Source organism: Callospermophilus lateralis, chromosome 7 (genome assembly GCF_048772815.1).
Source record: "Callospermophilus lateralis isolate mCalLat2 chromosome 7, mCalLat2.hap1, whole genome shotgun sequence".
Classification (NCBI taxonomy): Eukaryota; Metazoa; Chordata; class Mammalia; order Rodentia; family Sciuridae; genus Callospermophilus; species Callospermophilus lateralis.
In genome coordinates, this window is record NC_135311.1 from 12,548,591 (window position 1) to 12,563,895 (window position 15,305).

Here is a 15,305-nt window from a genome sequence, read left to right on the forward strand (position 1 = left end):
CCATAGATAACCAACATTGTATTCTCCCTACAATGAATCATATCCTGCTATTTTCTAAAGAGAGAAATGATTGTCTGCTGAATTATAATCTGTTGTCCATAACTCTTTTGTTTGGTTATCAGGAAAAAGTCAATGCGCAGGTATGTTATTGGAAGAATATTTTTGTCTTGGAGTGGACTGGGAAATATTATTTGAATCACACTCTGGAGATGATGTTACTCCTTAGGTGTCTGATGTAGGTAAGCCAGATCAAGTCTGAAGGACTGGAAGCCATAATGCTAGATATTGGCTTTCTGTTGCCAGTTAGAAAACCAAGCTTCCTCTCTCTGTTCTCTCCTATGGGATCAGGAAGAGTGTCATCTCTGAATTTCTCTGAGGTATATTTCAAAAAAATTTATTGGATATTGTTAAGGGCAGTTGCCCTGGCAGAAGTGGTCTTAGTCTGTGGGAAAAAAAGAAAACACGAAGTAGGTTAATAGAGACTGGAACCACAGCTTCCCCACCCCCAACCCCATGTCTACAGATATAGGAGGGGACGGGCAGACAGATAGTAGGGATATTGGTAGCATAAGGTGGGACTCAATTAAAACAACAACAACAACAAGTAGTTTGAAAACTCAATTATGGATGATGACCCTAATACAAGATAACTTCTCAGATACATTTTGGATGTCCTGAGACTTTCTGTATCTTCCTGGTATTTGGGAAATCTATAAAATGGCCCTTTTACTTTATTTGCAAGATCATAGGTCTGGGGAAAGGGGTAAGAATATAAGAACATGAAGCAATCATGGGTTTACCTCCTTGGAATGATTAATTGTGGAGTAAATTGTAATGGAGTCCTGCTTTGTGGGTGCTGGGATTTTCATTTCCTGCAAAAAAAAAAAAAAAAAAAAAAGCATCACATGCATTTGGCTCACACAGAGGAAAGCAATGCGATAGAAGAGGGAATATGTCAAAGTTCTTTAAGAGGAAGAGCAAGAAGTGTATTTAGGAGGAGGTGATGGAGACCAAGCCCCACCAGTTCAGACCTGAGGAGTTTTAATGGCTTTTCCTGAGCCCAAAACTGAAGAGCAAACCAGAGGCCTCAAGAACGAGAGAGAGAGAAAATGAGCCTTGTATGAAGAGAGGGAACCATTCTCATCCTGCATCTAATTCTCCTCTCCTCCATCAATTTTTAAGAACCAGTCTGTATACCAGAGTTATTGTGTGTGTGTGTGTGTGTGTATATATATATATATATATATATATATATATATATATATATATTTTTTTTTTTTTTTGTCACAGATTTTCACTTGTTATAACTGGAGTAGTTCACTTTGCCTACTCCATTTGTCTCTGTCATTATAACTTCCTGGTCACCACATCATTTTCTTGTTCTCTCAGGAGGTATAGTATCACAGGGTGGCCAGTACCTTGCCAGGGAATTCTTGCCTGCTGGGAGGGATAAGCCTCCTGAGTAATTAAAGTCTAGAATAATTAGTGAAGAACAAAAGACAAAGCGTCAGAAAGGACAGTTTTAAAGAGTTGGAGCCCCTGATAGGTCCAGTCCACACGGGCACTGGAGCTAGACAATTAGAAAATGGCTTTACATCAAAGGCAAGGGTAAGGTTTCAAGGGTGGAGTCTTGCATCCTGACATCTTGCAGTCAGCAGGTTGAATGGCATCTTGGCAGGTCAAACCAATCTGAGAGGGGCTGTGCGGCTGGGTGGTATAGCAGGTCACCCCATCTCTGGTGCTGTGTGGGACCAGGCATAGCGGAATAGGGCAGTGTCTGGGCAGTCAACCAGAGGAATATCCACTGGAAGTTCCCAGACACCAGATTATCCCATTCACTAGTCTAGGATGAGCAATACAGTCCACATACAACTCACAGACGACTCTCAACAGTAACAGTATAGTGTTATTTAGAAATGTGACATATAGATGTTTTATTTAGGGGGTGGTGGAAACAGTAGGGACCGAGGAGTTTCCAATGCTGGACCAAGACCTTCCCATTATGTTGGTAGAGGAGAGGAGAGCTGCTCATGGTTTAGTTTCCCCTCCTGTGGAGGGGTTGCAGATTCTGGTCCCTCTTGCCCTCTTGAGAGACTACTTCTGAGCTCCCCTAACATCTCTACAAGCTTCCTGCTATGGAACTGTCTCCATGGAAACACTCAAACTCAGTGGAACTCGGATCCATCCTGCACATATTAATTGAGTGTCATGCTAGGATATAGGAGAACAGAAAAGAAAATCTAATTCACCCTTTCTGACAGCTTGTAATTTTACCGAGGGGACAAGACCTACTGAGGCACCCAACAGAGAAGAGCGGAGAGCAAAGAAGGAATAAATGTTCACTGCGGAAGCAGCAGACCCTGGGAAGGTCTTGTGCTGTGTTTGCAATCCCCGTTGTTGCCCTCTCCTCTCAGTAGTGGATGTCAGCCGTCAGGTGATTGTGACTGTGATAAGTTTGTGAGCGATCCCTGTAAAAAACAGCCACAGTGATGTAGTATGAATCTAAAAGGACTCACCAGGTTTGGATACGTGACCTGCGCGTACACGGTGCTCCCGGGAGAGACTGACGTGCACTCTGTGTTCTGTAGAGGCTCTGCTGCTAAGACAAAGAGGCACCATCAGTGGCAGAAGGACTTTGGGACTGCTTCTCCCAGTACCTTGCCTTTTCCGACCACTTTCTGTCCCCAAAGAGGCAATTGTCTCAAGCCTCCCCTTTCCTTAGGGCTCACAAGGACAGTTTTGGGTTGAACCAGAACCTTCTTAATCATGTGGTTTGTTTCTGACCGCCTCTCTTGAGTGGGGAGTGGTCTTGAGGTGCCCTTGGGCTTCAGAGGTGTCCTCGGGCTCCGTGTGTGAATGGCTAAGTAGCACTATCTACAGAAGAGCTGGGGATGCTGTGAGCCTAATGTAACCAATTATTTCCCCGAGGAAACATTATTAAACCTTCACAGGCCCTTAAGGTGAATTCAATTATATTAGAGATGAGGAACTGCAGGCCCCCAAATCTCCACTGACTTGTGTGAAGTCACATGGGAAGTGATGGAACAGGAACTCCAATGTGTGTCTTCTGACCCCAGTCCTCCGGCTCTTCCCTAAGCCTGATATCTCTCATCTCTGACTCAAAGCCAGTTTGAGCCCAGAGCCTGTACTTGCATCTCTAGATCACACTTTCTTTTTCCACCGTGTCTATCCATGGTCCAAACCCTGGTTAACCAGCAGTGATGCAGTCACAGGCAATTTGGTTTTGAGTCTTTGATGCTCATTTTTTTTTTCCTCTGCTCAGAATTTTCTGGGTGCAAATGGACGGGCTACCAGCCCTTTCACTAGAGCAAACTTATGCATCAGAAGGGAGGAGAGGGACTCCCATCTCACTAACTGTGTGAGGTCCATGGTGCGTGCTCATGAGCTTGCACCGCGGGGTGCATCTGAGTAGTGACGTTCTGACTTCCTGCCAGCCTCCTTCCTCTTTCTGTCATCTTTCCCTGCCTGCTTTATGATCAGCAGTTTAAAGTCTGGGTGCTCACCAGGATGCTGAGTTTGCTGAGTATGCAAAGGGAGGGAGCCTGAAAAATAAATAAGGAAATTGAAATGTTTGAGAGAGGCCTTCTTATCCCCCACCCCCAATAGGTGCCTCTCTAGAGAATGTGGAGGAAGGGGCCCCAAAGGAAGGGTAGGTGGGCAAGTGGACCCTGAGGCTGGCTCCTAGTTCTCCCAGTAGGACACCTCCTTTAGGATATTAGCAGGTGCTCGGTCACACCCCTAGGATCATTCCTGCCTAGCTGAGCTAGGGTTTGCTTGCTCTCCACCCTTCACCTGTTTTCTGTAAGAGATTCTTAGCAATCAGAGGCCCCAAACTCTAAATACCTGCAACCTGGGAGGAGAGACAAGGAGGGAGAAAGTACACCTGCCTGTTCGGTTCTTCCAAGCCCGTGAAGCCAGTGCGCACGCAATGAGTATGGCAAGGAGCAACAAAGCAACCAGAATCATAATCAATGTTCTGACCCAGTTTACATTTTTCTTAACACCTGAAAAGGGGAAAAAAGGAAATGGAACTTCTTTAGACACCTAGAGTGAGTACTAGAGTGTTTTTCTCGGGGCCTTCACAGAGTCTCTTGGGTTCATCTGTACCCAGAGTTCTGGGACTCTGGCAGGATCCTGGATGGTGAAAGTCCTGCTTTCTGAGTCCTTCCCCCCTGCCCCCCTCAGAGAAGGGCTTGCAAAGGAGGAAGGAGGAGGGAGAGACTAGGAGGTAGTGAGAAGCACAGGGCCCCAGAAGCTGCCTACCACCCCACCCTTAGCTGCTGTTGGGCTGTCTCCCACTGCCGCTGTTTTGGGAATCTTGTAGGGTGTTGAGGACATGGCACACCCCTCCGTTGCTCAAGTCTCTTAGAGACACCTGAGGCCGACTGTTACCTGTGCAGAGACTCTGGGCAGTGACCGAGGATGATAAATTGCTGACGGGGTTCTCAGCTATGCAGGTGTAGTTCTGTTCACTGGAACTCATGGGGTCCCAGGAGATAGTGAGGTTTGGTTCTCGTAGAGAGCTGTTTTCTGAGAGCTTCCACCCGAATGAGACAGTATCATTTGGATTCTCCAGAGAGCAGGTCAGGCGGATCTCACAGGTGCTATTCCCAGACAGTTGAGTGTGATGGGTAATCTGTAAGTTACTCAGTGGTCCTGTGGACAGAGAAGAGACGTGGGTTAAGGATGAATGACTCAGTTCAGACTGCTCTAAAAATTTTTCATTGCATTTATGTTTTGATATTTCACTTCTGCTGTATACTATGGCCTGTATACTCTAAAAGATTCTCCTTGTATCATCTAATTGATGGTAGGAAAGTCTGGGGTGACCAACGAAAGAGACTTCAGTATGAGACGGAGTAACTGGAAAGATAAATGGGAAGGGAGAGACTATCTGGGTAATTTGGGACTGGTCTCTCTACCTTTCTGGGCTCCAGATTAATCCTTGGGGTACCTTCTGATCTGTGAACAATACCTCTCATAAAGACAATTTAGAGACTGGGGAGCACATAAATGCAAATATATTGTCATTTTTTTAAAAAAATTATTTTGTAGTTGTAGATGAACAGCATGCCTTTATTTTATTTATATATATATATATATTTTTATGTGGTACTGAGGATCAAACCCAGTGCCTCACACAAATGCTAGGCAAAAGCTCTGCTACTGAGCTACAGCCCCAGCCCTACATTGCCATTTGAATTGACATAAATGCAGAAATTTCTGAGACCAAAGACTGGAAAGTGTTGCCCAGAGAAGCAGCTGTTGCCTCGAAGTGGCAAGGAACCAGTGGAGACGTGAGAGCAAGACAAAAAAAAAGGCCCTAACCTAGTCTTGACCTGGGGATAGAAGTAAAGGTGATTCCACAAAGAAGAGAATGGCTCTGAGTCTCTGGTTAGAAGAGATTGGGTGGAGCTTTAAACTTAATTAACTGAAGGGTGGCGGTTAGCTCAGTGGTAGAGTACTTGCCTAGCATAAAAAGGGTCCTGGGTTTGATCCCCAGCACTGGGGGAGGGAGGACTTAGCTGAGAAATTATGGAATTAGATGTACTTATAACTTGATAGAATGGAGTTCTTTTGTACTGAAGGAGTGTAGGATTTGGAGCCAAGAAAATCTGGGATAGGATCATGGCTTTATTGTTTGCTGCTCTCATGACTATGGAGAGATTATTAATATCTCTAAGTGGTGGTTTCCTTCTCTGGAAAATCAGGCAATAGTATCTACTTCTCAGGTAAATTATGAGCATTAAGGGAGACAGAGCCTAGCACAGGGATGACAAATAGATGGCATGACTGTCATGGCTTTTGTCCATGGCTGACCTCAAAAACATGTTCTGTTACTTTTTCCCATGTAGTGAATATACACCTGTCTATTTGACATTTACACCTGGATATGAGTATATCACAAACTCGGTATATCACAAAGTCTAAAAGGACTTCTGTTTTTCTGTCTAGAATCTATTCAATCTGTACCCTTCCCCCACTTAGGAATAATAATTTCATTCCCTTGGGCAAAAATCTCTGGCATTATCTGTGACGCATCCCTTCATCTCATACTCGAATCAAAAAAGTTCTGGTGACTTTTCCTTAACATATATCCAGAATCAAATCTCTTCTCACTGCCTCTGCTACTACCACACTGGTCCAAGCCAGCACCAACTCTTGGCTGACTTATTGCAATGGCTTCCTTCTTGGTCCAATGGCTTCTCAACAGTGTAAACAAGGTATTCTTTAAACAAAGTCAAAGTCATATTGAGTATTTGCAAAACCCTCCAATGGCCCTCAATGTCACTGACAATAGAAGCCAAAGTCTTTGTGATGACTCTCAGGACCTTACAATGTACATCCCCCTATTTCCTGTCTGACTTTATTTCCTGTTACTCGTCTTTCACTCTGTTCCTCATATTCAACCTCTTGGATGTTCTGTGAGCATGCCAGGCACAGGGGAGACTTGCGAGGTGTGCCCTTCCTCCAGATATCGGAATGGTTCACTCTCTCACTTCAACAGACCTTGCCTCATATTTCAATGAGGCCTATTCTGATCACACTCTTTAAAATGGACTCCTGCTTCCTGGCACTCCCGAAGCTCCTTATGCCGTTCTAATTTCTCCCTTTTCCCCATAGAACTCATGGCTTTCTTACATACACTTGTTTATATAGTCCATGTATTATTTATTACCTGCCTCCATTCCCTATCCAGAATGTCAGGGGGTGGGGAGGGATCTTTGTGTATTTTGCTCACTGATGTATTTATTCTAAGTGGCTAGAAGAGTACATGTGCATTATTTATGGTCCACATTGACTCAGTAGATAAACCTAACATGACTTCAACATCTTTTTTTGACACTAAACTCTGGTCAGTTACTCTCCGTTCACTGGTATTGGCTTATAACATCAATCTTTGCCATCCTTATCCTCATGCCTAGGGACGATTGGTCAATATTGAAAAACAAATCTAGCTATTGCATTTTGGAAATTCCTTTTCACTCTTTGTCAAGCGAATTGCTGTAGCTTACATATCTCTTTGTGTGTGATCTTTTGAAGGAGAAATAATACAAACTAAAAAAACATTTAGGGTAGGAAGCCCTGGAAAGGGATTGGCATGGAGTCCCAGGAATGTGGTTGTTGTAAGAGAATTCATGCTTAGTTTTCTCCACTGTGTCAGGACATTGTCTCGGCAAATGTTGGTGTGGGGTCTGTACTTGGGCTCTCCATAGTATGAGTCTCACTTCTCTTCAGGGTCTTAGCACTGCCTTGATGGTCACTTGATGATCAGGGAGGGTGATCCTGTCTATAAAGGCTAAAGATACATCCCAGAACCCATGAATATTACCTTATTTGGAGAAAGGGCCTTGCAAAAGGAATGTAGTAGATAAGGAGGTAATCCTGAATTTTCTGGGAGGCACTAAATCCAATGATGAGTGTCCTTACAAGATAAAAACAGAGGGATATTTGAGACAGACGAGGCAAAATCACAGAGAAGAGAGGAGTGATGTGGCCACAGAGACAGAGAGTGGGATGATGAGGAACGCAACCAGAAGCTGGAGAGAACAGAGTCTTCTAAGGGCCTCCAGTGGGAGTACACTTCTGACCACAGCTGGATTTTGGACTTTCAGTCTTCAGAACTTTGAAAGAATACAAATACATTTCTGTTGTTTTAGGTCTGAACAGCCTCAGAAAATGAATACCTTGACCTGGTACCACTTTGCCCCTTTTTTTTTTTTTTTTTTTTTTTTTTTTTTTTATTTTTTTTAATTAATTTTTATTGTAGGTTGTTCAAAACATTACATAGTTCTTGATATATCATATTTCACACTTTGATTCAAGTGGGATATGCGCTCCCATTTTTACCCCATATACAGATTGCAGAATCACATCAGTTGCACAACAATTGATTTACATATTGCCATTCTGGTGTCTGTTGTATTCTGCTGCCTTTCCTATCCTCTACTATCCCCCCTCCCCCCTCCCCTCCCCTCTTCTCTCTCTACCCCCTCTACTGTAATTCATTTCTCCCCCTTATATTTTTCCTCCTTTCCCCTCACTTCCTCTTGTATGTAATTTTGTATACCCCTGAGGGTCTCCTTCCATTTACATGCAATTTCCCTTCTCTCTCCCTTTCCCTCCCACCTCTCATCGCTGTTTAATGTTAATCTTCTTCTCATGTTCTTTGTCCCTACTCTGTTCTTAGCTACTCTCCTTATATCAAAGAAGACATTTGGCATTTGTTTTTAAGGGATTGGCTGGCTTCACTTAGCATAATCTGCTCTAATGCCATCCATTTCCCTCCAAATTCTATGATTTTGTCATTTCTTAATGCAGAGTAATACTCCATTGTGTATAAATGCCACATTTTTTTTATCCATTCGTCTATTGAAGGGCATCTAGGTTGGTTCCACAGTCTTGCTATTGTGAATTGTGCTGCTATGAACATGGATGTAGCAGTGTCCCTATAGTGTGCTCTTTTTAGGTCTTTAGGGAATAGACCGAGTAGGGGAATAGCTGGATCAAATGGTGTTTCCATTCCGAGCTTTCCAAGAAATCTCCATACTGCTTTCCAAATTGGCCGCACCAATTTGCAGTCCCACCAGCAATGTACAAGAGTACCCTTTTCCCCACATCCTCGCCAGCACTTGTTGCTGTTTGACTTCCTAATGGCTGCCCATCTTACTGGAGTGAGATGGTATCTTAGGGTGGTTTTGATTTGCATTTCTCTGACTGCTAGAGATGGTGAGCATTTTTTCATATACTTGTTGATTGATTGTATGTCCTCCTCTGAGAAATTTCTGTTCAGGTCCTTGGCCCATTTGTTGATTGGGTTATTCGTTATCTCATTGTCTAATTTTTTTAGTTCTTTGTATATTCTGGATATTAGGGCTCTGTCTGAAGTGTGAGGAGTAAAGATTTGTTCCCAGGACGTAGGCTCCCTATTTACCTCTCTTATTGTTTCTTTTGCTGAGAAAAAACTTTTTAGTTTGAGTAAGTCCCATTTGTTGATTCTAGTTATTAACTGTTGTGCTATGGGTGTCCTATTGAGGAATTTGGAGCCCGACCCCACAGTATGTAGATCATAGCCAACTTTTTCTTCTATCAGACGCCATGTCTCTGATTTGATATCAAGTTCCTTGATCCACTTTGAGTTAACTTTTGTGCATGGCGAGAGAAAGGGATTCAGTTTCATTTTGTTGCAAATGGATTTCCAGTTTTCCCAACACCATTTGTTGAAGATGCTATCCTTCTTCCATTGCATGCTTTTAGCCCCTTTATCGAATATAAGATAGTTGTAGTTTTGTGGATTGGTTTCTGTGTCCTCTATTCTGTACCATTGGTCCACCCGCCTGTTTTGGTACCAGTACCATGCTGTTTTTGTTACTATTGCTCTGTAGTATAGTTTGAAGTCTGGTATAGCTATACCGCCTGATTCACACTTCCTGCTTAGCATTGTTTTTGCTATTCTGGGTCTTTTATTTTTCCATATGAATTTCATGATTGCTTTCTCTATTTCTACAAGAAATGCTGTTGGGATTTTGATTGGCATTGCATTAAACCTATAGAGAACTTTTGGTAATATCGCCATTTTGATGATGTTACTTCTACCTATCCATGAGCAGGGTATATTTTTCCATCTTCTAAGATCTTCTTCTATTTCTCTCTTTAGGGTTCTGTAGTTTTCATTGTATAAGTCTTTCACCTCTTTTGTTAGGTTGATTCCCAAGTATTTTATTTTTTTTGAGGATATTGTGAATGGGGTGGTTGTCCTCATTTCCATTTCAGAGGATTTGTCGCTGATATACAGGAATGCCTTTGATTTATGCGTGTTGATTTTATAGCCTGCCACTTTGCTGAATTCATTTATTAGCTCTAATAGTTTCTTTGTAGACCCTTTTGGGTCTGCTAGGTATAGAATCATGTCATCTGCAAATAGTGATAATTTGAGTTCTTCTTTTCCTATTTTTATGCCTTTAATTTCTTTCGTCTGTCTAATTGCTCTGGCCAGTGATTCGAGAACTATGTTGAACAGAAGTGGTGAGAGAGGGCATCCCTGTCTTGTTCCAGATTTTAGAGGGAATGCCTTCAGTTTTTCTCCATTCAGAATGATGCTAGCCTGAGGCTTGGCATAGATTGCTTTTACAATATTGAGGTATGTTCCTGTTATCCCTATTTTTTCTAGAATTTTGAACATAAAGGGATGCTGTACTTTGTCGAATGCTTTTTCCGCATCTATCGAGATGATCATATGGTTCTTATTTTTAAGCCTATTGATGTGGTGAATAACATTTATTGATTTCCGTATATTGAACCAGCCTTGCATCCCAGGGATAAATCCTACCTGATCATGGTGCACAATTTTTTTGATATGTTTTTGTATCCGGTTCGCCAGAAGTTTATTGAGGATTTTTGCATCTAGGTTCATTAGAGATATTGGTCTGTAGTTTTCTTTCTTTGAAGTGTCTTTGTCTGGTTTAGGAATCAGGGTGATGTTGGCCTCATAGAATGAATTTGGAAGTTCTCCCTCTTTTTCTATTTCCTGAAATAGCTTGAAAAGTATTGGTATTAGTTCCTCTTTAAAGGTTTTGTAAAACTCTGCTGTATACCCATCCGGTCCTGGGCTTTTCTTAGTTGGTAGTCTTTTGATGGTATCTTCTATTTCCTCAATTGATATTGGTCTGTTTAGGTTGTCAATATCCTCCTGACTCAATCTGGGCAAATCATATGACTTAAGAAATTTATCGATGCCTTCACTATCTTCTATTTTATTGGAGTATAAGGATTCAAAATAGTTTCTGATAATCTTCTGTATTTCTGAAGTGTCTGTTGTGATATTGCCTTTTTCATCCCGTATGCTGGTAATTTGAGTTCTCTCTCTTCTTCTCTTCGTTAGCATGGCTAAGGGTCTGTCGATTTTATTTATTTTTTCAAAGAACCAACTTTTAGTTTTGTCAATTTTTTCAATTGTTTCTTTCGTTTCAATTTCATTAATTTCAGCTCTGATTTTAATTATTTCTTGTCTTCTACTTCTTTTGCTGTTGTTTTGCTCTTCTTTTTCTAGGATTTTGAGTTGAAGTATTAGATCATTTATTTGTTGGTTTTTTCTTTTTCTAAGGAATGAACTCCAAGCAATAAATTTTCCCCTTAGAACTGCTTTCAGTGTGTCCCATAGATTCCGATATGTTGTGTCTGTGTTTTCATTTATCTCTAAGAATTTTTTAATTTCCTCCTTGATGTCTTCTATAACCCATTGATCATTCAGTAACCTATTGTTCATTCTCCAAGTGATGCATGATTTTTCCTTACTTCTTTTATCGTTAATTTTCAATTTCATTCCATTATGGTCAGATAAGATGCATGGTATTATCTCTACTCCTTTATATTGTCTAAGAGTTGCCCTGTGACATAATATATGATCTATTTTTGAGAAGGATCCATGTGCTGCTGAGAAAAAAGTGTAACTGCTTGATGTTGGGTGGTATATTCTATATATGTCAATTAAGTCTAGGTTATTAATTGTGTTATTGAGCTCTATAGTTTCCTTATTCAACTTTTGTTTGGAAGATCTGTCCAGTGGTGAGAGAGGTGTGTTGAAGTCTCCCATGATTATTGTATGGTGGTCTATTAGACTCTTGAACTTGAGAAGAGTTTGTTTGATGAACATAGCTGCACCATTGTTTGGGGCATATATATTTATGATTGTTATGTCTTGTTGGTGTATGGTTCCCTTAAGAAGTATGTAGTGTCCCTCTTCATCCCTTTTGATTAACTTTGGCTTGAAATCTATTTTATTTGATATGAGTATGGACACTCCTGCTTGTTTCCGAAGTCCATATGAGTGATATGATTTTTCCCAACCTTTCACCTTCAGTCTATGTATGTCTTTTCCTATCAAATGCGTCTCCTGAAGGCAGCATATTGTTGGGTCTTGTTTTGTGATCCATTCTACTAGCCTGTGTCTCTTAATTGGTGAGTTTAAGCCATTAACATTTAGGGTTATTATTGAGATATGGGTTGTTCTTCCAGCCATATTTGTTTATTTATGTTACTAAACATGGTTTGTTTTCCTCTTTGATTATTCCCCCCCCCTTTACTGTACTACCTCCCGCTGTTGGTTTTCATTGATATTTTCCATTTCCTCTTCCTGTAATATTTTGCCAAGGATGTTTTGAAGAGATGGTTTTCTAGCTGCAAATTCTTTTAACTTTTGTTTATCATGGAAGGTTTTAATTTCATCTTCCATCCTGAAGCTTAATTTCGCGGGATACACAATTCTTGGTTGGAACCCCTTTTCTTTCAGTGTTTGAAATATGTTATTCCAGGATCTTCTAGCTTTGAGAGTCTGTGTTGAAAGATCAGCTGTTATCCTGATTGGTTTACCCCTAAATGTAATCTGCTTCCTTTCTCTTGTAGCTTTTAAAATTCTCTCCTTATTCTGTATGTTGGGCATCTTCATTATAATGTGTCTAGGTGTGGATCTCTTATGATTTTGCACATTCGGCGTCCTGTAGGCTTCTAGGATTTGGGATTCTGTCTCATTCTTCAAGTCTGGGAAGTTTTCTCGTATTATTTCGTTGAATAGATTGCTCATTCCTTTGGTTTGGACCTCAGTACCTTCCTGTATCCCAATGACTCTTAAGTTTGGTCTCTTTATGTTATCCCATATTTCTTGAATGTTCTGCTCATGGTTTCTTAACAGCTTTGCTGAGCTGTCTATGTTCTTCTCCAGTTGAAATACTTTGTCTTCATTGTCTGATGTTCTATCTTCTAAGTGTTCTACTCTGCTGGTAGTATTCTCAATTGAGTTTTTAAGTTGGTTTATTGTTTCCTGCATTTCCAGGATTTCTGTTTGTTTGTTTTTTATAACCTCTATCTCCCTGTATAATTGATCTTTAGCTTCTTGGATTTGTTTATGTAATTGATTGTCAAAGTGGTCGAAGTGGTCTTTCATTGACTGATTTTGCTGTCTAATGTCTTCCTTGAGACTCCAGATCATCTGAAGCATGTATATCCTGAATTCTTTATCTGACATTCCATCTGCTGCAGAAATTACCTCTTCTAAAGTTGAGTTGACCTGCATTGCTTGTGGTGCTTTCTTTCCTTGTCTTTTCATATTGATCGCGTTTCTTTCTGCTTGGTGAAACTGTTGTGTTATTGATTTTTCCCCCTATATATTTATATTGCTCTTGTATAGCTGCAAAGTCTCCCTCGCAGGCTTTGGCGGTGGTTCTGCCCCTTCCTCCAATTGAGGCAATGTGCCTACCACGCCGGGAGGCCGCTGTGCCTGTACTTTCGATGGGCCTGTTCTTTCGGTGGTCACAGGTCCGCCTACCTTGCAGGCGTGAGCAGCGGCTTTGCCCCTCCGCTGGCCACTAGGCCTGTTCTGTCTGTTGGTTGCAGGTCTGTCTACCTAAAAGGCGCTGGTGGCGGCTCTGCCCCTCCCCCAACCGGGGCGATGTATCTGGCGTGCCACTGGACCTGTTTTGTCAGTGGTCACGGTTCCGCCTACCTTGCACGTGCGTGGAGCAGCTGTGTCCCTCCGAGAGTTGCTGGGCCTAACCTGCCGGTGGGTGGCAAGTGCACCTACCTTGCAGGCCCGGGGGTAGCTCTGCCGCTCCGTGGGTTGCTGGGCCTGATATGCTGGTGAGACGCAGGTTTGCCTACCTTGCAGGCGCCTGGCGGCTCTGCCCCTCCCCCAACCGGGGTGGGGCGATGTGTCTGGCCGTCCTCTGAGCCTGTTCTGTTGGTGGTCAGGGTACTGCCTACCTAGCAGGCTCGTGGGGCAGCTGTGCCCCTCCGCAGTTTGTTGGGCCTGACCTGCTGGTGTGTGGCAAGTGTGCCTTCCTTGCAGGCCCGGGGGTGGCTCTGCCGCTCCGCGGTTGCTGGGCCTGATCTGCTGGTGATTCGCAGGTCTGCCTAACTTGCAGGCGCCCGGCGGCTCTGCCCCTCCCCCAACCTGAGCGATGTGTCTGGCAGTCCACTGGGCCTGTTTTGTCGGTGGTCACAGTTCTGCCTACCTTGCACACGCGTGGAGCAGCTGTTTCATTAGTGCCTGGGCACACTCTCCTTGTTTGCCTCCCTCAGGCCCTTAGTTTGTAGAGCTTGGGGCTGAGCACCCCCAGCAAACTTGCTTACCTTCTGGTAGCCACGCCCCCTTATCTGATGCAAGAGACCTCAGTTGTCAGCACTGGTGGGAGCGGTAGCCGTGAGTCCCACGCCAAGGCGAGTCGGTGCAAGAGACCTCAGTTGTCAGCACTGGTGGGAGCGGTAGCTGGGAGTCCCGCGCCGCGCGGTTCCCGCCGGCTCCTGTGCCAGCACCGCCGCGGCTCCCACTGGCTCCCGTGCCGCTGCTGCGGCTCCCGCCGGTTCCGGCTGGCTCCCTCGCCGCAGCCCCGGCTCCCGCCGGCTCCCTCGCCGCAGCCCCGGCTCCCGCCGGCTCCCTCGCCGCAGCCCCGGCTCCCGCCGTGTCCCTCGCCGCAGTCGCCGCTGCCGCCGGCTCCCTCGCCGCAGCCGCGGCTCCCGTGCCGCCCTCGGTCTGGCTATTGCGCTCACAGGAGAGCTGGGAGGGGCCCTTAAGTTTTCCCCGCTGATCTATAGCTGAAAGAGCTGGAGAGCAGTACTGCCAGCCTACGCTGCTTCCTGCAGCTTCGGGATGCAACCCCAGGTGGCGCCATTGTATCCGAGCTGTGCCAAGCACTGAGCAGTAGTCACTGCCGTGTGCTGCTTATCACTCCAGGCTTCCTTCATGATCCTTGGTGCAAGTACCAGATGCTGCAGGCTTTGACTGAGGCACCTGGGGCCGAGGGCTGTACCATCCCCTTGCTGACTGGACTGACCAGAGATGCCTACCCTCCTGAGCTCCGATTCATGTACTATGTTGATGGCAGAGGTCCTGATCGTGGCTTTCACCAAGTCAAGGAAGCTGTCATACGTTGTAAGCTGTCTCCTTCCCTGGTACTGGGCATTGGTGTAGATAGGCAACCCTCCTAAAGAAGCTGCGACTGTCAATGAGCTGGAAGCCTAGACTGCAGGTCTCAGAATGGATGCTCTTCCCAGTTGCCTAGAGAAACCCTTCTGGCTGGTTGGTGGTAGGGAGCTAGAAGCAGGTGATGAAAATGATACCTCGGGCCAAGTTTGCTTTTCTTTTCAGCCCACAGTGCTAAGTCCATTAAGAAAAGAACTGGTCATGACGGAAAACTCATTCTCCGGCTTTAGAGTGCAAAAAGTGCTGAGGGAATCTGCGCGGGACAAAATCATTTTCCTACACGGGAAGGTACCATTAGACAACCCTGAAA

The 15,305-nt window shown here is 43.9% G+C and overlaps 1 protein-coding gene across 1 annotated transcript in view; it reads right to left on the reverse strand.

The window, feature by feature from the left end:
• Positions 1–788: 788 nt before the first annotated feature.
• The window catches only part of Slamf6 (SLAM family member 6), a 29,479-nt gene continuing 14,962 nt past the window's right edge, over positions 789–15,305 (reverse strand). Inside the window, exons 3-7 of the mRNA XM_076862400.1 lie at positions 4,414–4,677; positions 3,909–4,025; positions 3,525–3,563; positions 2,517–2,596; positions 789–872 (exon numbers count right to left, since the gene is read on the reverse strand). Coding sequence (XP_076718515.1) covers positions 789–872; positions 2,517–2,596; positions 3,525–3,563; positions 3,909–4,025; positions 4,414–4,677 — 584 coding nt within the window. The remainder of the gene's footprint in view (positions 873–2,516; positions 2,597–3,524; positions 3,564–3,908; positions 4,026–4,413; positions 4,678–15,305) is intronic.